Below are 25,008 nucleotides of genomic sequence, written 5' to 3'. Positions count from 1 at the left end.
TCATTGGCTAGAAATTCATGTTGGGTGCAAGTTTTCATTGATCACAAGTTATTTTTTGGTTTATATGCAAAAAAACATTTATTGAATTCCTCTTATTGAGCTGGCACTGCCCTAAGCACATTTATAGGTCTTTCATCCTAATCCTCACAACAGCCCTGTGAGGTAGGAATTAGCCCTGTTTTACAGAGTTCCTAATAGATAGATTATTGCTTGACATATTCCTATTTGCCACATGTTTTCATGGGCTAGACGTTCTTATTGGCTGGTGATTCATTGGTCAAGTGCTCTTGTTGGCCAGGAGTATAGGTTGTTCTAAGATTCAAATAATCAAAATACTAAAATTTTCCCCCCATAGGAGTGATGGGGTAAGTGGGATAAGAGCGGAGGAAGGAGAATCAATGGTTTCTCCTTTTGAAGCACCATTTGAATTTGCATTGGTTACCCATGGAAGATGGGGAGCAAGGGGACAATGGGAGAGGAGGGAAAGTGGTTATAAGTCTTCTCGCTTCTTCAGGATGAGCTTCCTCACAAGTGCTGTGATCTGGGGCCTGATCTCCTCCACTGACATGGTTGGGTCCCAAGCCCCTACCACCTTTCCATCTGGGGCCACTAGGTACTTCCAGAAGTTCCAGGTGGGCTCCTTCCCAGAAGTTTCTAGAAAAAGGAAGAAAGAGAGCAAAGTGTGCTTCCCTGTTTACCCTCTCCTAGAATTCCACTATCAGTGTCCATTCATCCCTTGAAGCAGTGGTTCTATAAGTTAGAATTAACTGGAGAGTTTTTTACATCCTGATACCCAGTCCACACCCCAAACCACTTATATCAGAATCTCTGGGGGTAAGACTCAGGCATCTGTATTTTTTAAAAGCTCTCTAGATTCCAGTATGGCGCCAAAGTTGAAAACTACTGCTCTAGGATTCTCTTAAGTGCTTGACAAAGCAGTATGAGACCTTCCTTTATTAATGACCTCAAACTACAGAATAGTCTACACCTTATTCTCTAATGAAATCTTAATGGTTTCCAGATGTTAGTCTATGGCCTGGATGCATCTGAATCATGGTGCTGGTGGTGAGGGATGCTTAAAATAAACAGATTTTTGGGCCTTGCTTCAGGAGGTCTTAGGTTAAAGCATTTTTAAGAGCTCCCCATGAGCTTCTCAAGCAGGGCCAGGTTTGATCTGTAACTATGGGAACTGGGAAGGAACTCATAAAAACACGGGGAGAAAAAAGCAAATATTAGAATTGACCCACAAAGCAAAATTTCAGTCTGCTTCAGTAAGGTACCTTTTGTTTGCTACACTGTTGTTTCTTATCTCCTCCTCCAGGTGAATGGGTTGTTGGTGGTGGTGGTAGTGGTGGGTGGAGGTGTGGGGAGGCGGGGTGAGGGATATGAAAACAACCAGAAGCATGGAGTGGGAGAACGCAAAAACAGAGCCCCAGAGTTGAGACAGGGAGGAAAGAAGGCCCTAAGAAGTGTGGTTCATGACTCTATTTTGTGGTTCTGAGGCTTCTGGGGCTGGAAGAGGGATCTCTTTCTGAAATATTGAGATGTGGTATTTGTGCTCAGGTTTCCCTACCGTGGCCTACAGACTTTGCCTCTGACTTAGGACAGGAGATGCCTGTCAGCCTTCTCCAAGCATGTGGCATTCCCTGTCTGCACCTTGGTTTCTCTGTCCTAAGTTCATAAGCGCGACTAATTCACATTGACTAAAATCTGAGGACCCAGTCTCCTTGTAGGAGCCCCTGCATATGAAATCAGGATCCCAGAGATGTCTGCAAGCGTGACTCTGAGGGAGAAATGAAAGGCAACAGGTGGAGTTATTCTGAGGCAGGAATACCCTCAGCTCATCCTTAAAGATTAGTGCTGGAACAGACCATCGGTCCCCCTGCCGGGGTCTGGAAAGGGCCCCAGGTCACCCAGCCAGCCAGTGCTTTCTGCTGCCCAAGGAATTATGACCTCAGCCCGCTGAAGGAAGGTGAGGAAAAGGATCAGGACTCACGGGTCAGGTACTTGAAGGCAGGGTGGGCACCAGTGCCGGTGACTGCGATCTTGCTAAACATGGGGAAAGAGACACTATAGGTGCGGCGGGCAAAGCTCTCAATCTCCTTGTCACTGTCGGGCTCCTGTTGGCCAAACTGATTACAGGGGAAAGCAAGCACGTTGAAGTGGTGGGGCCCCAAGTCCCGCTGTAGCTGCTGCAGGGCCCGGTAGTGCTGGTCTGTGAAGCCACACTCACTGGCTACATTCACCACCAGGGACACCTGGGTGGCAAAAACAAAACATACACAACCCAGTGAAGAGGCATGCACTTGTACATTCCCTGACAAGCCCACATGTGACCCCAGCCCCCAACAATTAATGCTCTCTCATGCATATAAGAACACAATGTACACATACGTAAATGTGAGTACAAAGCTCTCATATGTACACAAACATGCACATAGGCACAAATGAAATCAAACATGTAGGGGCATACAGATATGCGTGCATACACATAACATTCATGAGACTAAGCATACAATAATCACAGACAGGTGAGCATATGCTCCATGATACAAAGATGCATTAGCACACATCACACATGCCCATGAACACACACAACACATTTACAGAGAGGCATACACACCAGGGACCTCACATCAGATGTGCGGGAATGGAAAAACACCTGGACTCAATTTCTGGCTCAGTCATCTAGCACTCTACACTGTAGTTGCCTGTATACATGTCGGTCTCCCTTCTAGGATGTAAACCTACTGAGGGCAGGAGCTATGTCCACTTCATCCCAGGACCTGACATATGGAAAAGTCTCAGAAAGTGCCTCCTGAAGGAATAAGTAAGTGTGCACACATACCCAATCACCTGCATGGGTACATAGACAGACAGTGGTTTTCTTGATGAAAGGACCCCAAGGACCCCAGGACAATCCCTTTTTTGTCCCTGTCTCTCCAGCAAACAAATACTACTTTCTTCTATCACTAGGTTCACCCTTAAATTTATCTCCTTATAATAAATTTATTTATAAGTTTATTTATTGCCTTTAGGTGATAAATATAAAGTTGGCTGATGGAACTTGATTATAATACTGCAATTAGAATTTGGCACCAATGCTATGTTTTTAGCTTCTAGTTAATATATTATTAAAGGATTTTAAATCTCATCCTGTGTCTGGGCAGCCTGCCCTATCTCTCTGGCTATGTTTTTTTAGAAGAACCAGGATTACACCAGCTGGTTCCATACAGAGGGCCACCTCCCAGGGGCAGCCTGGGGCACTGGACATGCACACGCACAAACTGCTCAGGCTAGATAAGGTTTCTAAATCTCAGAACAATTGACATTTGGGGCTGGATAATTCTTTGTTGTGAGGGGGCTAGTCTGTTCACTGTAGGATGTTTATAGCAGCATCCCTGGCCTTTACCCATTAGATTCCTAGTCTTGACAATAAAAAATGTCTCCACACATTGCTAAATGTCCCCGGGAGAGCAAAATTACCCCCATTTGAGAACCACTGAGCTGCATGACAAGAACCACTGAGCTGGAACTCCGTCCCCCTGCCTCCAACCAGATTAGGAAGGACCCATTCCCTGGGGCCCCAGGCTGTGAGAACAACCTCCCCCATTCTCACCAGCATGTACCATGTTCTGCCTGTGGCAGTGAGAAGCTGGGATGCTTTAACTCCCTACCCTACTCAGGGATCTTCCTCTTTCTTCTCTGCTGGATCCCTGGGCAAGAAGAGCATTAAAAATTGCTTATTTTTAACCTGCATCTTGTGAGTCTGCTTACTCTATTGGAAGGAAGGAAATCCTTCTTTTGCTCCATGCCTGAAACCAAAAAGCTTATCCTTAAGGTGACCAAAACAGACACATCCAAGTACACACAGTTAATTAATTTATATATATATATATACACACACACACACACACACACACACACACACACACACACACACACACATATACATATATATGTACACACACACACACACACACAGAGATACAGGCTCATGTGTATATAGAAGCAAGCAGACAAACAAACCATTCACACACACACACACTACACTTAGGCCTATACATTTCAGGGAAACACCACATTCCCAAGTGGTCACTCATTCACTCATACTCAAAACTGATCTAAATGACTATCTTCCCAGTTAGCCTGAGAGCATAAATCATACAGTCTTGCTCATAACTATATCTCTAGGAATGGAACCAATGCCAAGCATGTAGGAGAAGCCAGTAAAATTTTTTTCAACTAAAAAATTATTATGAAATATACATAATGAACCAGTAACTATGTGTGAGGGAATGAATGACCATATTGCTCAAGTCGCAGACCTAGCTTGGGTTAACTCACAGCATCATTTACAGTTTCCCTGGACTGACTGTTCCTGGTTTCCCTCTAAACCTGGTGATTAAGGGCTTGGGCTCTAGAGCTGGGCTGCCTGCGTTCAAATTCTAATTCTACCACTTAGTAGCTGTGTGACATTGTTTTCTTAATTTTTTTTAAAAAAATTTCTTTCCGATTGATTTCTTGGCCTCTTGCTCCCGTGCATTGACCAATGACCTAGTCCTAGAGTATTAAAACACTCAGAATTCTGGGATTACTTCTCTGGGTCATCTTTCTCCAGGATTTCTGTTCCTCACATCCTGGATGTCTTATTATTTCTGAAAGCAAATGGACTTTATTCTATCCTTGTCATGGCACTTACTACTACTAGGAATTACCTTGTTCATTTTTCTGTTCCTTGTTTATTGTCTCTCTCCTCTCCACCTCACGTAAGCTCTATTAAAGTAGAAACTTGTCTGTTTTGTTTACCACTGCATCCCCAGGGCTGGCTTAGTACTTAGTATACAGTAGGTGCTCAATAATAAATAATGAATTAATGAGTAGCAGAGTTGGTCAAGTGCTATACCTGGGGCTCTGTGGCCAGCTGCACTAGGGGAAAGGGGAGGCCTGAATGGGAATAGGCTCTACTTTTACTGGGTCTTTGCTCTGTGTTCTGGATGCCACTACCGCTGGGGCCCACAAAACACAGGTACAGAGCACGCTACCAAATGTTTCCAAACTGTCATCTCATTTGAAACTCACAAGTGAAACTCACGGTTGGGGGACAATCAGGACAAGGATTACTGCCCCCAGGACTCCCAGCATAATTGAGAATTTAAAGGCTTAGAGAATACTTCCTTCACTAAAGATGACCTTGCACCTGGGGGAAGAATGCTGACAGCCATTTCTGTGTGGTTCATCAAATCTGGACTCTGGGCCCACCTGTCCCTTAGAGACCAACTCCTCACCCTTCCTACCACAGTCTCATTTGAGAAGTGGACTTGGAAGGCTCTCCATTACACACAGTGCAACATCTAAGCTTCTGGATGTGGTGTGCCAGGCTCCTCTTGGTGCCTCCCTACCTTCTTCAGCCTCATCTTTCACCACTCTCAGCATCATGTTTTATGCTCTTTAAAGCACACTGCTTGAAGTCCCCACCCCCATGCCCACCCCTCCACCATGCTTCTTGCTGTTTGCTTCTGAGCCTTGGCATGTACAGTTCTCTGCCTGGAATGATCTTCTTGGTCTTGCTAAAACAAACTCTTATTTCAAAGACTCATCCTGCACACTTCTTCTCTGAAGAACTCTCTGAGCTGAGATGCCCTCTCGGTAAAGAGGTAGCAGTTAGCCTGGATGACTCATGTCTCAGCTTTAGCTGCTATCATAGGAGTTTGCCTAGAGCAGACCAGGGAAGGGTGGGTGGTTCTCCAGGCTCCGTGCTCTGTGTGTGACCCTGTACAAATACCTTCCTTCTCTGGGCCTTAGCGTTCTACCTAGAGGATGGGTTGTGTAAGGTTCCCGTGCACCCTCTGCACTGCACATTCATTTCCACAGTGTTCTCATTGGACTCAGTATCAGCAACTCCCCCCTCTTCCAGATGCGGAAACTAGGGGTGGGAAAGACAAAGGCCGCAGAAGGCTAGGGTTACTTTTTCCACCCGTGCATGACAAAGTCTGGGCCCAGGGTATCCAGACTCTGAGAGCGGTCTGGACCCGCTGCCCAAAGTCGTCGGGAGGGAAATCGGCGCCGGCTGCGAGGGTTTCGGGTTTCACGGCGCGCCAGAACCGTGCCACGTTGTCGCGGGACAGACCCGGAGCAGGATGTGGCGGTGCCGCGCCCCCGGGAGAATGCCCGGGCGGGGGCGGGGAGACAGGGCAGTGTCGCTGGGCTGCAGGAGCACCCTCGGAGCCACACCCGGCAGGGTCTGGGGCCGCGGCGCGCCCCCATCAGGCCCAGCAGGAGTGGCGCCGAGGCCCCGCGGGCGAACACTCACCGAACCCCGGTACTTGTCCAGTGACACCAACTTGCCCCGGATGTTGACCGCCTTGAAGTCGTAGAAGTCTTGCTCTCGCTGCGCGCAGGCCGCGGCCGACAGGAGCAGCCACGCCGCTACCAGTGCAGCCCCCATGACTCGCTCCGAAGTGGCCGCGTTTCGAGGGCAAAGACGAGGCGGGGGGGACCCGGCGAGGGGGGGCGGGAGGAGGCGGCTCCGGCGCCACCCGGCCCGCTAAAACAGGACGCGCCCCCTTCTCTTTCTCCTCCGCTGGCGGTGGAGCGCCAGGCTCTGGACCTCAGTTTCCCCATCTTTACTGCAGGAGTGTTGGACCCAGCGTCCCTTCCCGGATCCCATACCTATGGTTCCAGGATTCTGACCACTCAGACCCGAACTCAGTTTAGTGAGACACCCTTTCGTTCCAGGATGCAGCGACTTGGTAGGGAAAGAAGGGGAAAATCTAGATCTGAGGGCTCAGTTTCCTAATTAGCACAGTGGCCTTAGGCTGGTCACGACACCTCCTTGGTCCTCACTTTCTTCATCTGTTCAGTAGGGCTCGCCTCCCTTCCTGCCACACCTAGGCAGGCAGTATTGAATGGAAGTAATAAAAAAGTGGATGTGAAAACACTTTGTTAGTTGAATAGTGCCTACAGACTTTCGGTAAACGAATGAACGGTTCCTGAAAGGGATGGCATCAAGAAGGGGAAGAGGAAAGGAGGACCTGTGGCAGATCGGGTTCCTGGGAAACAGAGTCTGAGATGGAGATTGCAGGGCATGATGTTTATGAGGGAGCACTCTGGGGGTCAATACCTGTGAAAGGGAGAGGAGGGAACAGGAGTGGGCAGAAGTCCAGAACTCCAGGTAGGCCTAAGGACAATGTTGGCTGACCTCACAGGGACTCTGGAGCTAGACTGGCCGGCCCATCAGAGTTGTCCCCAGATAAGCTAAATTGGCCTGGGCTTTATAAACCTGCCTTCATTAGTCATTGGAGCCATCTGGGAAGAGGTGTGACAGGAGCCAAATTAGCCCTGAAGAGGCTGACAGTTAAAAGCTTTCCACTGACAGCAGTGGTATCCAAAGTCTTCACTGATGGGGGATCTGGGCAGCACATCGTAATGTCTCCTACACTCAGAAAACCCCTACTGAGCCAAGCATGATATTGGGTGCTGATACAGTACTCGTTCTCCAGGAGCTCACAGCCTGCTATGTGAGAAGCCAGGTAAACTGGGGATTCTGTGAAATGTCGTAAGGGCTAAGCACTCCTACAGTCATTCAACAAATACTTCTTGAGCATCTGTACGACGTATGCCAGGTTATGCTCTAGGTGCCTCTTATGCAGTGATGAGCAAGACAGTGTGGTCCCTACCCAGGGGGAGACAGGTGTTAAACATTTCATAAATAGCTCTAAAATTACTATTGTGGTAAGTACCACCTAAACTAGCCTTGGGGCTGAGGGGCAGGGTACAAGGAGGGCTTCCTAGAAGAAGGAAGGTTTGAGCTGAGCAGTAGAAATTAGCCAGGATGAAGCAAGGAAGCAAGTGCAAAGGTCCTGAGGGAGAGAGAAACATGGTGCATTGAGGAACAAAGAAGGCTTGGAGTTCAGCTGGAGCAGAGAGAACAAAGGGTGTGAGGAGAAGGTGTAGAGGCAGGCAGGGGTGAGATCACACAGAATCTGGTAGGCCACAGTAAAGATGGTCTTTAAGCTAAGAAAAGAAGTTTTGTTCTTTTTTTAAAGCTGGAGAGTAGCAGTAAGTCCTATGTTGTAGAAAAATCCCTCTGGCTGTTCTGTAGATGGAAGGAGCAAGAGCAGATGTACTCCAGATGCTGGAGTAGAGGAAGGGCTGGGGTTCTGAGGCCCAGAGGCAGTTGCTAACCTAGTGGTCAGGAAAAGCCTCCTGGAGGTGGTAACACCAGTCTTTTTGTTGTTGTTGTTGTTGTTATTATTTATTTAAAATTAGTTTCAGGTGTACAAAACAATGTAATAGTTTGCTGTTACATATCAAGATCCTTGAGCTTCTGATGGGTCCTGTAATATTATTATTATTATTATTATTAATTATTTTTTAAAGATTTTATTGGGGAATTGGGGGAGGGGAACAGTGTTGGGGAATGGGGGAAGGGAAACAGACAAGTTGCTGTCCTTTTGTTCTTCAGTCTTGTTGGGGAGGACCTCGCTGCACTGGCCCATGTTTGTATTATCCTTGCGCTATCCGTGAGGCAGATCGGTCGCCGGCCACTGGACGGCCACTCACAGCGGCTCTTGGCAGCTCATCCCGGCTGCCGGCCGCTCACGCTGGCTGCCGGCCACTTACAGCAGCCCACTGCAGCCTACGCCGTCACCAGCAACTCATGGCAGCCCAGGTCCAGGTAGAGCTATTGTTCACCATCTTAGCTGTAGAGGGCGCAGTGTCACTGGCCCTTTATGTGGGATCCAAACCGGGGCCCTGCTGCTCAGAGCTGGCGTCCCAAGCCAACTCTTAACCAGCACGCCACTCGGCCGGCCCTGGGTCCTGTAATATTAAATGGTCCCCTCTTCTCTGCTTTGTCCCTGTGAAGCTATTGGTCTCCCTTCCTGCCATCTCTCTCTCTTTCATTCAGCCTTTCCTTGCAATGTTTCAATAACCAGGGGTTTTCAAGTTCTGTTCCACACAACTTGGAGTTTTGCAAGCTTGCCAGAGTTATTTCCTGTTAAAATCCAGATAGGTAGGAATTTCTATATACTAAGCAGGAAAAAAAAAAAGTTACTGGTGAAATGTTTCTCACTTGTAAATTTCTCTCCTGGGCCCTTCAGCTCCTCCCCTATTCATGCTTCAGAACACAGCTCAGATATCCATTTAGTCACTCCCTCCTCTCTGTTGCCTTTGTACCTAGTACATTTACCTGTTAGTGGGCTGGTAAGAATATGGTGCAGTTGTCTGTTTCCATGGCCACCAGACTGTGAGCTCCTTGGGGGCAGGCAGGACTGTCTGTGAATCATCTTTGTGTGCCCCTTGTACCCACTAGCGACTCAGTAAATATTCATTTTTCTTAAACCTTCTAGTAACTTTTATTACTTGTCTATACTAGAGTCTGATATGAGATGCTATTAATTTTAGTCAACAGTGTGTATTTTGTCATTTTATTTTCAGTCCTCTGTGCATTTTTGGTGTTTCTGAAAGAGCACAGCTATTCCCATTTGGTTCATCTACACAAGCAGGAGACCTGCAGGCATAGATAAATGCACACACAGTTAGCTGAGCAGCTGGAAGGGGAGAGGCCTCACTTCTGGATCTTCTGCACTTCTCTTTTCTGTAATAAGCTTGAAGCTTTTTATGGGTATTTAGAATACTCATTAATGTGTTATTCATTCAACAAATTGTCGAGCATCTACTTTGTATAAGACACTATTTTAAGGTCTAGGGATATGTAGCTAATAAAGCAGACAAAAAAGACAAACAAAAAATTCTTCAACCTACATCCTAGTGGGAGGGGGGAAGGATATTAAAAAATTTATTGTATGAAACATATAGTACATTAGATGGTGATAAGCAGGGGAGAGGGATAGAGAATATGGTGGTGGGGTGGGGAGGGATTGCACTTTAATGCAAAGGATCAGGAAGCCTTGCTGAGAAAGTGTGATTTGAGTTAAGACAGGAAGAAAGAGAGCAAACAGTGGAGAAAACTGGAAGAAGAGCAACATTCCAGGTAGAGGAAACAGCAAGTACAAAGGCCCTGAGGCAGGAGCATGCATGATGTGTTTGGAGAACAGCCAAGAAGCTAGTGTGGATGGAGTGGAGTGAGTGAGGGGAAAAGTAGCAAGGGATGAAATCGGAAGTGTACTAGGATGTGCAGGCAGATACTTCAGGAGAGTCTTATAAACTATTGAGAAGACATTTGCTTGGACTCTGAGTGAGATGGGAATCCACTGAAAAGTTTTAAGCAGGGGAATGACATTTCTAATTTACATATTAACCGCAGTATTGAAATGAGACAAATTAGGAGGCTATTATAGTAATTCACGTGAGGAAACAAATAGGCTTAGACCAAAGCTATGGCAGTCGAGGTGGTGGGAAGTAGTCAGATTCTGAATATATTTTGAAAGTAGAGCCAAAAGGATTTTCTGGTAGGTTGGATGTAGAGTTTGAGAGAAAGAGAAGCGTCACAGATGACTTTAAGGTTTTTGGCCAGAGCAACTGAAAGAATGACGTTGCCGTAATTGAGATAAAGATGCCTACAGTGCCACCTGGTTTGGGATGGGAAATCAAGAACTCAGTTTTGGACGTGTTAAGTTTGAGTTGCCTATTAGCAGTGGTATACTGGTAAATATTTAACAACTGGCTCTCCAGGAAAAAAGTGTGTGTGTGTGTGTGTGTGTGTGTGTGTGTGTGTACTCATATAAGTTATTATAAAGTTTACTGATAATAAATGATGCATAGCACACAATTCACAAATGATAATAAAATATACAACACTCATTGTAAATTCCACATGGCCAATTTATTCTCACAAAATGCTTTAATTGATTTTTGCCACACTTGTGTCTCTAGCCAACTAACGGTTGCAGTTGCTGAACACGTATGTTTCCATGATGAAGGTTGGTTGATATTTTCATTTACATTAATAGTAACATTAAAGTGCAACAATAAAGACGTATGTTGGAACTATACTAGTCAATGACTAAAGTGACTTCTTTGCTAAATTGGATGATAGTAGCTTTCTCCAATGCTGGAGGAATATTTTCCCAAGTTTTTTATGTTATTCACAATGTAATAGCTACAGACAATACATTGCAAATTTAATCTGCATTATTCTCATTTTCCCCCGTCACTTTATTAAGTATAGGCAACCAACAAAACAATCAATCAATCTCTGATCGGTAGCATTTGCCAATTTCTGTGGTGTAATATTTTCACTATGGTTGGTTTCAGAGCTACCAACATGATGTCACTGAACATGGAGTTGGAAAGAGATGTAAGATTAGCACATCATTATATAGTGTTTACACAGTACAGCTAGAATAGATGTAAACAACCCCAAGAACATAGGAAATAATAAAATATAGTAAAATAATTAGTGATTTTTGAATATTACCTTTGTTTTTAATACAATTTATTGAATTTTAAGTTTACATAATTTAATTTTTAGTAACAGCTGCTTTTAACAAGAGGTTGGAAAAATTCCTGAAAATGTAACAGTTGGCTCTAGGAGCTGGCTCTAGACACCACTCCTATTTCTAGTTATGTTGGATATATGAGTCTGGACTTGGAGGAGAGGGCTAGGTGAGAGTTATATATTTGGGAGTGGACAGCATACAGAGTATTTAAAGCCATGATGGACAATTGATGTAGATAGACAGGAGAACCAAGGACAGCCCTTGGCACACTAGTATTCAGCATCAGGAAAATGAGGACATCAGGGAAATGAGAGAGAACCAGAAGAGGAGACTGAAAAAGAGTAGCCAGAAGAACAAGAATCAAAAGTGTACGGTGCTGGGGCCGGCCGAGTGGCTCAGTTGGTTAAGAGCTCGCTCAAGAGTTTGAGCTCTGAGCAACAGCGGTTCGAGTCCTGGCCTGAGCTGAGCAGCCGCTAAGCTGCCAACAGGTAGCAGGGTGGCTCAGCTTAAATAAAAAATAATAATAATAATTTAAAAAAAGGGAAAGAATAGGAAGACTCTGAAAGATGAAAAGAAAGCACTGTCTAGGGGACTAGAGACNAGTTTGAGCTCTGAGCAACAGCGGTTCGAGTCCTGGCCTGAGCTGAGCAGCCGCTGAGCTGCCAACAGGTGGCAGGATGGCTCAGCTAAAAAAAAAAAAAAATTACGGTGTCATGGAAGCCAAGTGACAGATTTGTCCCAAAAAGGAGAGTGATTTAACTGGTCAAATGCTGCTGATACATCTAGTAAGATTATGCCTGAGAACTGAACATTAGATTTAGCAATTTGTTCTTCACCAATAAAGGGAATTAAACAAACAAAACTACAATATTTTCATGCCTCTGCTATTACTCATGCTGCTCCCTCTGCCTGGGCTTCTCTCTCTCTTTTTTTTTTCCCTTATCCTTATAGCTCCTATGCTGCTCCTAGCTCCTAGGCTTTATGAGTCAGTAGTCTCAATAGGAAACAGATGACACACTCAGATTAGGATAATTAGACAAAGATGTGTTTACAAAGGGACTAATTTCAACCATCCGTGGGGTATAGTGGAATACAAGGGATAGTTCTGAGCTGTTAACACCCCTTGACTTGAATAGGTTGGGGAGAGGGAGGAGAGATTATAGAAACTGGGAAAAAGAGTCTTATTCATCAAGTCATCTTGAAAAGGGCAGTTACCTTCAAAGGAGCATCATAGTCAACCCAAAGCAAACTTGCAGGAAAGTAGCCAGGGAATTAATTACCCAGCCCTCCTTCTCACCATTCACTGATCTGCAAGGGTGTTGGCCCATACCTAAGTGGAAGGCAGGGAGCAAAATAGCCTATTGACTTAGTCTGTACAGGTTCAATGTACTGGGCAGACAGTGGGTGGATGGACAGTGGATCTAAAGGGTAAAATAGGTGTCCAGCACAGAAGCCCAACTAAAAACCAACTTTTCTGAGGATTTTCTCAACACGTTTAGGTAGTTAAGTTCCCCTGTTCTCTGCTTTCTCTTATCAACCGGTGTTCACTGGCTCTAATTCAATGCTAACAGGAACCCCCAATTTTGGGAGTGGTGAAGGAGGAAACTTTATTTAGTGTAACAGCTCAATTGGAATACAGCCTAACAGTGTTACAGCTCAATGATGAAACAGCATGGCTCCAAGGAATCCCTTCCCAGCTAGGCAGCTCCACTCTAGTCTAGCAAAACATCTTCAATCTTCAATGGAAAGGGAAAATACACTCCCTGAGCCCCAGGAGCTAATTTAGGTAGAGAGAAGTTTCCACCCCTGGTCCCTGACTGTCTGTCTTCATGCAAAGGATGACTCCAAATCCTCACAGTTTGATTGGTTCAAAAAGCACTGTCCAGATTGGTCAGAATGGATCCATCCTGATTGGTCGGTGAACGTGCTAATGAGGATATAGCTGCATGGCTCTGATTGGATGCAGAAAGTCTCAGTCCTATTGGTTGAATACAATTCCAGGAACTCCTTTGTAAGGGTTGGCTCAGGCAATGGGAACACAATGCTGGCAGGTAGTTTGGTGCAGGCTTCTCCCTGAAGTGAGATTTGCATGAGAGGCCCTATTCAGCAATGGCTGTTCGCCTCTTTGTAAATTTGAGCCCAGTTAGCCACCAGGAGCCCTTCTGAGTAGGTATCTTCTTCCTCAGGGTCAACAGCCTTAATGTAGCACTTATGCTTTATTGCAGTGATCCTCAATTCTGGCTGCACTTTAGAATCAGCTGGGGGACTTTTAAAAAGTACTGATGTCCAGGCCTCTTCCCAGACCAACTGAATCAGAAAAGTCTGGGAATAAGGCCCCCCCCCCAACATTAATGTTTTTAAAAAATCCACCAGGTGATGATTCTAAGGTGCAGCCAGAATTGAAAACCACAGCTGTGTTGTCATTGCCTATCTACCTGTGTGTTTCTTTAAGGAGTCTATGAGTACTTTGAGGCTAGGACCATGTCTGATTTAAACCTATGTCTTTAACATGTAGCGTGGGACCTGATGTAGAGCAGGTGCTCAGGACATGAAAGTTCACATTGAAGAGTGTGATGACTTCACCGTCTGTGTAATTTTGTTAGGATTATGGTACATTTGCCACCTACTTCATTGTTTCTCAAATTATGAGTTACAACCCATTGTAAGTAATAGAATCAAGTTAATGGCCCAGACCAGATTGAAAAAAAAAAAAAGAATTGAATAGAAAATATCAGAGTAAGTCCCATATAGTAAAGGTTAGTGTAGTATTGTGAAACAGGTATGTGTGATTCAGTTTGCAACGTAAACTATGTTTCTACTATGGGTTGCATTCAAAATGTTTGAAATCCACTGACCTAGGACAATAAACTCTCTGTGCTTCTATTTCATTATCTTTAAAGTGGGGACACTATAATAGTACCTCCTACCTCATGGGATTATAATGAAGATTAAATGAAATAACACATATAAAGTGCTTGGTGTCTAACACAGTAAATAATCAACAGTAGCTGTTTTATTGTTCAAAAAAACCCATTTTTTAAAACAAGAAATTTTAAATTAAAAAAAATTTTATCCTGTGATTACTGCTGGATAATATTAAGCATACAGATAGATAAGGGCTTTTTGTCTTACCGTATCTGAACAGTTATCATGGGTAAATGCTATAGCAGTAAATAACCTTTTACAAATAGGAAGCTCTGTACCCTACCTCTTTCCTTATCTTGAGGCCAGGAATGCTGTGGGGCCTGCTTGGAGTGGTGGAGGTGCTGCCTTAGATTCTATCTGAGGCTACGTCCTATTAATATCTCTACTGCATCTGACCTGTGCCTACAGGCTATATCTGCACCTGCTCCTGGAAAATTAACACAGCTCTGTTTAAAGGCCCTGGGAGGAGGGACTCAGCTGGGCTTACTTATTTAAGTTCCAAAGCACTTAGCACCACGCCTGGCACTCAATAGATGTGGGCCAAGTTGAATTGAGCTATTGATAACTGTTGTGTGACCTTGATCAAGTCACTTCCACTTTCTGGACTGGAGTTTCCTGTGTACAAAATAAGAGAGATTGCATGGAAGATTAGAGGTAGAAGGCACCTCTGATTTTACAAATGGGGAAGCTAAGACTCAACTAGGCGAAAGGAACTTGCCCGAGTTCACACCACAAGTTAGTAGAGGGGCAGAGGTTACAGCTGAAGTCTCTCCACTTCATGGTAAAAAACTTTCTATGGCATTGTATTGTCAATCCAATTCTGTAACCCTAGGGGAGGAGTTAGAGACCACAAACTAAAGATACACAGAGCAGGAGGGATAGATCTTGAAAAATACAGTGTGGTGTGCAAAAGTAAGATACAGAATAAGATACATAATGCAGTACCATTTACATGAATGTATAATATGTGCACACAATATGAAAACACACACTTTGCAAGAACAATATGAACGGTTACACAATAAATTACACATTGAAGAGTTGCATGTAGGGGTGGGGAGAGGAAAGAGGGTAAAAGGGAATAAATAAGTAAATAAAATAGGAAAGAGGCCTTCAAGGCCAAAGAAGACAACCGGGTAATGTTTAACTCAACTCTCTGCACATGAAATGGAAAAATAAAATAAAATACTATAATCTTTGCTTTCTTGTGGATTTTATTTTTACCAGTATGTGTAAAATGCAAAGCAGATAGGTTCTGTCATTGATTTCTAAAACCCTCCCCTCTCCTCTCCTTCGTCTCTATCCTCATGTAGGCCTCAGCTTCTCTTACCTGGACTCCTGGAGCAATTTTCTTCTTGGTCTCCCTGCCTCCACTCTTGCCCCATCCAATCCAATGCAATTTTCCTACAGAGCAACCAGAATAATCTTTGTCACACGAAAATCTGATCATGGTTCTCCTTTGTTTAAATACCCTTCAGTGACTTTGTGACCAAATGACCTCAGCAGCGTGGAGCAGTGGTCAAACACATCAGAGTTGGCTGCATGGGTGTGTAGCCCAGTTCTGCCATTTTTTGTGGGATTTTAAACAAGTTAATTAATCCCACTGTGCCTCTGTTTCTTCATCTGTATGGTTGGCAGATTAAATGAATTTAAAATGTGGAGTATTTCAAACAATGCCTGCCACACCACAAACATTTAGCTATTGTTATTCCCAGTCCCTTGAGGATTTGGGTCCCATGTAATCAATCCCTCAGCCTCATTTCCTGGCTTTTCCTTCTTGTTTCTGATGTGTGAAAGGCCCTGCCTCCTGCCTGGTAGACTCCTAGTTGATTTGAAATCCCTTCCTCCAGGAAGCCATGCTTCAGCCCCCTTGCCACGGATGGGGTACAGTTGCTGGAGAGTCCTTTCTCTGTGCTCCTCAGTCCACTATATTATAAATCTCTTTTTAATTTCTCCATTTGACTGACACACAGTGCCTTGTCTATGATAGGTATTCAATAAAATTTCTTTTTAAACTTTTTATTGATGAATAATATTCATCAAAATTAATGTATCATAAGCATACAGCCTTGATAAATTTTTGCAAACTGAACACACTATGTAACCTGCACCCAGATCTATCTATAAACTGAACATTTCCAGGACTCCACAAGCCCTCTTCATGCCCCCTTCTAGTCACTACCTCCCAAGCCCCCAATCCTGACTTCTGACAGCATACTTTTGCCTATATTTGTGCTTTATCTAAAAAGAATCATGTAGAATGTACTCTTTTCTATCTGGCTTTTTTCACTTATCATATGTTTTACCCATCAATATTCCATATTTTTGTATATAGTTGTAGATTGTTCATTCTCACGTCATGTATATATGTTATAACTCATCTATCTATTCTACTATTGATGGGCACTCACTAAATATTTTTTGAATGATTGAAGAAATCTGTCCACTTTTCTATATCATGAGTTTCTTGAGGAAAGAGATAGGATTTAATTCATCACTAAGTTCCCAGTACCTAGCACAGGGCCTGGCACTTGGTGGAAGCCTGGTGAGTATTTGAGGAATGACCTGATGCATGATTCTTCTGAGATTTTGTAATTAAACTGGTCATTTCACCATCCTTGGTGGGGCCCCAGCTTCAGATCCCTGGGTGATGCAGGTGAGTTGCTAGGCAACAGCATGAGGTTGGCTCTGGGGTCACAGCGGAGAGTGTGCTGCAGAGGCTGAGGAGGAGGTAATTGGAAACACTTCTATTCAGCAGCCTCTGAGCTGCCTCTGGTTTCTCCCCTCCAGCCCATCCCCCACACAGCTGCAGGAGGGATATTTCTAAAACAGGCATCAGACCACAGCATTCTGCTATTCCAAAACCTTTGGACTCTCAGTTGAAGAAACAAAGGTTTAGAGATTTGGAATAACTTGCCCAATGTCCATATAACAAATAAAGTGCAGAGCTAAACCCAGGTTTGTCTGATTCCAAAACCCAAGCCCTTTCCAGTATTTGATTTTGGGCAAGTTGAATTTGGGATGACTATGGGTCAACAGGTGGCGAGGTCTAGGTGTCCATGGGTCACATTGCTGCCCTCTCCATCAAAGCCTTCCATAGAGTAGGTGCTTCTGCAACAAACAAGAACCAGAAGGCTGGAAGACCAATTCCCCAGGGGAGAAGGGATGACTGAAGGTTCCCTCCAATTTGATATGTGGGTTCCAACTGGTGAGCTTTGATCCAGGGAGCAGCCTTGCTGCCTGACATCATGGATCCCAGAAAGGCACAGCAGAGTGGTGAGTACCTGACCCAGACTAAAAGAACAAAGTAGGGCTGTCAGGAAGAGATTCTAGGACAAAGGAACAATTTTTTTTTTAAGATTTTTAAAAAAAATTTTTTTATTGGAGAGTTGGGGAGATGGGAACAGACCTGGAGAATTGGGGGAAGGGGAACAGACAAGTTGCTGTCCTTTTGTTCTTTAGTTGTGGAGGACGTTGCTTCACTGGCCCAAGTTGGCACCATCATTGCACTTTTCCCGGGCGAGGCAGATCCGTCACCGGCTTCTGGACGGCCGCTCACTGCGGCTGCTGGCCGCTCACACTGGCTGCTGGCTACACACAGTAGCCCATGGCAACCCACTGCAGCAGGGGCTGCAGCCTAGCCGTCGCCAGCGACTCATGGTAGCCCAGCTCCAGGTTGAGCTGTTGTTCAGCATCTTAGCTTTGGAGGGCAGTGTCACTGGCCCTCATATATGGGATCCGAACCGGGGCCCCCTGGCATCCCAAGCAGTTCTTAACCATCGCGCCACTTGGCCAGCCCCAAAGGAACATTTTGAACAATGAGTAGACCAGGTAGAGACAAGAGGAATGTGATGGAGGTAGTTCAAATTTCTGGATGTGTACATTTAGGAGAGATTTAATAATCTGGTTGAAGCCTACTTTCCTAGGTGAAATTACAGTTCTTTAAAGCATTCATTCATTCCACAAATATTTCTTGGTTGAGCCATGCACCCTGGGCTTCAACCACACCGAACTTCTCACTGCTCCTTATACAATAAACAAAAGCTCTACCTCCCTCCAACCTTCATATACGTACACAGCTCTATGGGAAACCACTGCAAGAAGTCTTAGTCTAAATCTGCGATGGAGAAAAGGAATGTGAAGTAAGGCTTCTAGGAGGAAGGATGTGTGGTGTTAGCCAGGACAGGAAGGTGGAATAGGGAACGGAACTGGTCTAGGTAGAGGAATTACATGCATAAAGGCACAGAGACAAGACAGCATAGCTCATTTAGACAACTGGAAGAAGGTTCTCATGGCAAATTCCTACACATTCTTCAAGGTTCCATTCAAACCTGTCCCCTCTCCTTATGGAGCTGTTCAACAGTATCCCAGGGAGACTTTCATCCTCTCCTGTTCTTAAAGCCTTACAATGTCTTTTCTTAGGGAAGTCATTACATTGGGTTGTTGTTTATCTGGATCATAATATTTTGTGTGTATTTATTCTCCTAAAGATCATAAGTTCCTTGAAGGCAGGGAGCGATGTCTGATTTTGCTTTGAAACAGCAATTAATAAATAGTGGACTTTAATAATTGTTAAAAAACTGAATGAATTAAACTATTTGCATGTCTTTCTTTTCCACTGAACTGTGAGTTGCTCAAGAGTAGGGATCCTATATAATTCATCTCTAAGAATTCTATTGGCTTTTGACTATAGTGGAGAGTGCACAGGCTTTCAGAGACAGACAGATGAAGGGCAAATGTCAGTTGAACCATGTACTAGCTATGTGACCTTAACCTCCTTGCCTTCAGTTTCCCAATGGTCAAGTGGAGCAATAATTCCATCCTCACAGGATTTCTGTGAGGGGTGAATGGAAAAATGTGTATAAAGTGCCTAGCATAATACTTGGCACACAGAAATGCTGGTTCAATGAATGGTATAGCAGTGGCTGAAGAGAAGATACAGGCAAAGAAAATCAAGGAAAAGACAATACCCTTCTATGCCCAGATGAAAGAGGATTTTTTTTTCTCCCTAATCATTGGGAAAAGACTCAAGAGGTGTTTCTTCACTCAGACTGCAAATTCCAATTTAGAACCCACTAACTCAGTGCTGTATGCTCAGTCTCCCTTAGACCTTCCCACTTACCCCATCCTTTTGCTCACTCCCTTATACCATTTGTGAGTTCCAGTCCATCTCCTCCCTAGAATGTATGTTCTTGGAGAGCAAGGATCAGGATGCATTAATACCCTTGTCTTCTTCTGAGTGCCTAGCACAATGTCTGGGCACATGGGGATTGGTTCTCATTAATCACATGTAAAGTAGAAATATAAAGAACAATGAGTCTCAATAATACATTCAGAGTGATTACAGACTCTAATTTAACTCAAAGACATCCCATTAAAAAAAAATCTTCTTTCCTGGTAGCAATTTTCTATCTGGGGCCAGTGACTTGATTTATTGAAAGGCCTTAAAGTGCTGTTGATTTGAGCCAAAGAAGGTTCAGAAAGCCTTTTCTTGGCAGGGACTCAATCCTTTCTATTGTGTCAGTTTCTTTAAACAGAAAAGGATTTTTAAAAAATCTTTTTTAATTGATTGTCTTGTAAACACTCAAAGAAAGAATGTCTGTCCTGTGGCTGGGCTGTGATTGACTCTTAAGAATAAAGTGGAGGTCTCTTAATTGTAAAGAATGAAATGTCTGAACCTTCCCTCCTCCATATTTAGTGTAATTGGCAACAATTTCCCTCTCCCCCACTCCCTGATTGAGAGACAGCTCACTTCCTATTAGAAGAAAACCAGATCACTAACCTGGGAACCTGAGTCTTGGAAAGAGTTTATTTTACCAGAGCATGCTTCCAGAGGGAGCGGAAAGCAGGAAGCCTGCGTTTTCTCTCTGCTTCAGTCCACCTGGTACCTGGACTTATCACCATGCTTTTGATTGGCCTCCGCTTTCTCCCCCTCCCTCATGGGACACTTTGCAGTCTTTGAAATACTTGGGCAGATGTTTCCTGTGGAAAATATTCCACAGGGCTGCCCTCTTGTTATATGGGTTTCTGGTAGAAGTTTCAAAGGTTTAAAGCTGGGCCCCATATCAAGATACTAGGAAGTATATTGTGCTTCAGGGATCTGTTATAATATTAGAAAATTCCTTCTTAGAAATTTCTTTGCATTGCCAACAATTAAAAGCTCTTCTTTTCTTCAGCAGCCAAATGCTGAAATTTGTCAAACTCCTAGCTCTACCATTTATTAACTGAACGGTTTTGGACAAGTTGCCTACCATCTCTGAAACTCAGTTTTCTTTTCTGAAAAAAAAAATTATTGTTTTTGAAATAACAGTTCCCACCTCCAAGGGCTGTTAGAGGTAGAGAGAAAAGGTATGTGAAAATCCAAGCACTTAGTAATTACTAATAATTTGTAACTATTGTTAGTCTTACACCCTAGAGCCGAAGGCTCAGTTCTGCCCAGTTTCTGAGCTAACACTGACCAACGTAGGGGCGGCTGCCTCACTTGTAGTAGCAGGTGGGATGAGAATTAGATCTGGTTTTGGATAGGCCCAGCGTGAACTTTGATTCAGTTTGTACAGCTGATTTTCAGCTGCAATTCTCTCAATATACCTGTCCCATGGTTGTCAGCATGTGTAAATCCTACTAATCCTTATCTAAGTAGGGAGTGGGGATGGATCCTGCTCCTTATTTTAGCCACTGACTGGTATATAGCTATGAAGAGAATGATAGCCCAAGACCACAATGTTCCTACCATCAGACTCTTATCAGTGTCACTTGCTGCCTAGACTCTGGCTGCCATGGCCATCTGCTAAATTGGAGCTTTTTGCCACCCATACCACCTGTCTAGAACATATTTGAGCTCGCACACTCTGAACTTTGTATCTTGGCCCAGGAAGATCTTCAGCCTTCTCCCCACTAGATCTCTACTTCTTCTATTCCTCTAGCGTAAGACAGGGAAAAAGAGAGAGAGAAGAAAGAAATTAACATTTATTTGATGCTAGGCAGCTTTGTGTATGCGTACTTACTTAATTTAGTCTTAGCAACTATATGAGATAGGTATTATTTTTTATTTTCATTCTAAAGATGAGTGAGGTTCAGAAAGATTAAGTAATTGGCTCAGAATCACATATCAAGCAAGTAATGGATGAGATTTTGGACCTAAATCTCTGCCACCAAAGTCCAGGTTCTCTCCATTAGAAACTTGGTGTTCCTTCTGAGATTCTCAGTCTGGGGGCCCATATAAACACTTTCACTGGAGTTAGGGATTCCTCTAGGTTTCTCTTCCTACCTGCTGCTTTGCACCTTCTAGTCTATTTATCCTAGGGTCCTGCTGGCTTCCCATCTTGACTCTTCCTTCTTGTTTTGCTCTATTTGCATATATTAATCTTGTTCCAGTGCCTACTTTGTGACTGACCAGTTAATATTAAATCAATCACTAAATGCAGCCATGGTTTGTATTAGTGAGCTAGGGCTGCCATAATAAAATACCACAGACTAGATGGTTTAGCCAACAGAAATTTATTTTCTCACAGGAGGCTAGAAGTCCAAGAGCAAGGTGTCTGCAGGTTTGGTTTCTCCTGAAGCCTGTCTCCTTGCCACTTCTCACTGTGTCCTCACATGGTCATTCCTCTATGCACAGGTGCCCCTGGTGTCTCTTTGTGTGTAGAAATTTCCTGTTATACAGACGCCAGTCAGATTGGATTACCCATCTTAACAGCCTCAATGTAACTTACTTTTCTTTAAAGGTGCTGTCTCCAAATACAGTCACATTCTAGGTACTGTGGGGTTAGGGCTTCAACATATGAATTTGGATGGGGGGTGGCTGGGGGGAGACACAATTCAGCTCATAGCAGGGTTCTAAGTAGTAAGCAACAGAAACTGACTCTTAATGATTTCAGCAGAAAAAAATTATTAGAAGGGCACTGAAGATTTCACAAAAGCACATGGAAGACTTGGAAAACAGGTAGACAAAAGGGAGAGGTGAGGCAGTGAGTAACTAGCCCACAACTCAAATTACACCATCAAACCAGTCTGGTGAGGACATTGCTGCCATGACCTGTGACACTACCTTCTCTGGGTCCTGTGTGCAGTCACTGCCCCCTGTAAACGTGGCTACTGCTTCTACTCTGCCACTAGAATGGATTCTCTATGGCCCCTACTCACCTGAGTCACCAGCTCTGTGGAGGAGAGACTGTTCCACGATGAGACTGCTGCCAGACCATAGAGCTAGATCCGTCTGGTTCTAGGCCAGAACAGGTTGCTTCTCCTAAATCCCCTTAGAGAATGTCTGATGGACCCCTCCCTGATGCCCCAGGTGTGCTGGTTTCTGGAATAGCCCTTGCCTGCTCCAGGCAAGTATGTAAGGCATTTTCCCCTTACCTGGGGCAGGTTATGCCCCAGTACCTCTACACAGCCTGCCCTGTTCTATATAATTATTTAGCACCTGCCATGTGGATATCCATATTGTCTTGCTGCCACCCAAGATGCACCTTGTATATAAGTTCCCTTAATAAACCTCTTGATGTAAGCTGGAATTGTCCGTCTCTTTCTTCAGCCTCTTGGCCACGTGAATTTTCCTAACAAGTTCCTGATTCAAAGTTTGAGTTAGATGTATCTGATTGGAGTACACATGCCCTTGCCTCCCTACAGGGGAGGCTGCAAGGGAAAGCATCGTGTGTTTTCTGCTTCCATGTTAGGTTCTGCCTTCTTCCAAGACTCAAGGAGTCTCCTAACATACGGAGGAGGTTCAGATGTGGGGCACTCAGAATTACATGTGTCTACTACACTCAACAAATATTTATTGAACTTTTAATATCATGTTTTGGGAATACAAAGGTGACCAGCATCTGCCTTAAAGAGTTCCAAGTCTGGTATGGTGGGTGACAGATTAGTCAATGGGCAATTTGAATACACTGTGATAATGGCCATGATAGAGAAAGCACAGGGGTCTATGGGATTACAGAGAAGAGGAACTGACTATTGTCAGGAGAAATCAGGAAAGATATTCTGGGAAAGACGCCATCTGATCTAAAGGACAAAGGAGCGTTATCTAGCTAAGAATTATATCCTACCTCCCACTGTCCCTGGCTCCTGTTTTCAAAGCCTCGGACATGAGGCACTTTGCTTGGCACCTAGCATCCAATCCAGAATTGTAGACACCACTGGCCAGGTACTCCAGCCTTCTAATCTGAGGACAGAAACTAAACACAACTTTCCACAATACAGAGACATATCCCCATATGCACTGAGTACATTCATTCCTTCATTAATCTTCCCAATCTGGGGTAAGAAGTCACCTAAGCAATATAAACATCATGGCTTCCTTGACAAGACCTAGAAAATAGCCCTTTGTTCCATGTTAGACTTGCCTCAGTCCCTTTTAAAATAAGATCCCTATTTGGGCTTTACCACAGACCAACAGAATCAGAATCTCAGAGAGTGGGACCAAGCATAAGCACATAAGAAATCTCCCCCAGGTGATTCTAATGTGCAGTCAGGGTTGAGAAACACAGCTGAAGTGAGTAGAATGTCTAAGCTGACTAACAGAGATGTCTCTTTTGAGATTGACTCATAACCCTTGTTCTGATTCCAAGCCTACCAGGCTACCCTCTGATACTTGACTTCCCATGTGATATGCTCTGAAAGAACGAGAAAATGCACTGATCATCTGTGGGAGTGCTCTGGTCTGCTTTGCAAATTAAATTCACTTTACAAATAATACTTTCTTTTTGCAAATTAATAAATGGATTTCTGGTTTATGCATTAGTCATGGTGAACTTTCTTAATGTGAATCTGAGGGTATGTCTCTAATCTGAGAGATGCATCATCCACTCTTCATGTGCCACAAAATCAGCATTCTGAGCCTGTCAGAACGCTGGACCATTGTAATGCCAGTCTGTGGGAATGGGTCCGAGTGGCCAATGGACCTTGCCCAGGTCTCCCCCCACCCCACTCCCCCAGCCAGATTGTAAACTCTTTAAGAGCACAGACCATGGCTTCTCTTTTTTCATCTCCTACCTCTGCCTAGCACAGGGCTGAGCAGTTCTAGAAAGTTCCAAAAGAGACTGGGAATATTCATTCCCTGTTCAAAGTTCCATGGTTGACCATCCTGCCCTTTCTATTCACATAGATGTTCCCTAAATAGGATATATTTTAATTGATATGGTTTCCACTTATTAAACTGCAGTCAGTTTCCAGGCCTGTAGCTTCAGAAATACTCTCAGGTCATCTTGGTTACAGTTTTGAGTGTTCCCATACTTCTCAGACACAGTTTTACACGTGGGCTCTTAGTTTCCTACAGATGGTTAATTTCACTTATGGAGGGTGGATTTTATTTCTGAGACAAACTTAATTCTAGTCTTTTTGAGGCTGTCCCACTGTTTATCATCAAGCATCCAGACTAATCCAAGGTTGTGGAAATTCAAAGAGACAGTTTAGTTACAATGGGTTAACTCAGACTGAATGAGCATAGCAATGGTTCAATGGAAAGAATCAGAGAGGTCTGAGTACATATCTTGATTTTGACCTTTTTGGGGTATGTGACTTTGGGCAAAAGGCTTTATCACCCTCAGCTTTATCTGTAAACTGGGGATCATCATGCTTAGCTTTCAGAGTTGTGGTGAGTAATAAAGATACTGTATGAAAACCCCTTGGCATAGTGTAGGCACTCAATGAATATAACTTTTTTTTAAAAGATTTT

The 25,008-nt window shown here is 44.0% G+C and overlaps 1 protein-coding gene across 1 annotated transcript; it reads right to left on the bottom strand.

The window, feature by feature from the left end:
- Positions 1-6,488, bottom strand: GPX7 (glutathione peroxidase 7). Its single transcript, XM_019625929.1, has 3 exons — positions 6,314-6,488; positions 1,997-2,258; positions 1-654 (listed from the first exon to the last, which is right to left on the bottom strand). Exons 1-3 carry the CDS (start codon positions 6,446-6,448, stop codon positions 491-493), a joined length of 561 nt encoding a protein of 186 aa, XP_019481474.1. The 5' UTR covers positions 6,449-6,488; the 3' UTR covers positions 1-490.
- Between the last annotated feature and the right edge of the window lie 18,520 nt (positions 6,489-25,008).

The sequence above is a fragment of the Hipposideros armiger genome, unplaced genomic scaffold (assembly GCF_001890085.2).
Source record: "Hipposideros armiger isolate ML-2016 unplaced genomic scaffold, ASM189008v1 scaffold_646, whole genome shotgun sequence".
Taxonomy (NCBI): Eukaryota; Metazoa; Chordata; class Mammalia; order Chiroptera; family Hipposideridae; genus Hipposideros; species Hipposideros armiger.
The sequence above is the reverse complement of the archived record's forward strand: the minus strand, read 5'-3'. Positions and strand labels throughout refer to the sequence as shown.

Excerpts from the sequence above, each read along its gene's own strand:
- GPX7 (XM_019625929.1), bottom strand. The coding sequence starts at position 6,448 with ATGGGGGCTGCACTGGTAGCGGCGTGGCTGCTCCTGTCGGCCGCGGCC. Across the intron at positions 2,259-6,313 it reads TGGACAAGTACCGGGGTTCG|GTGTCCCTGGTGGTGAATGT; the intron begins GTGAGTGTTCGC and ends TTTGCCACCCAG. Across the intron at positions 655-1,996 it reads TGCCTTCAAGTACCTGACCC|AAACTTCTGGGAAGGAGCCC; the intron begins GTGAGTCCTGAT and ends TCCTTTTTCTAG.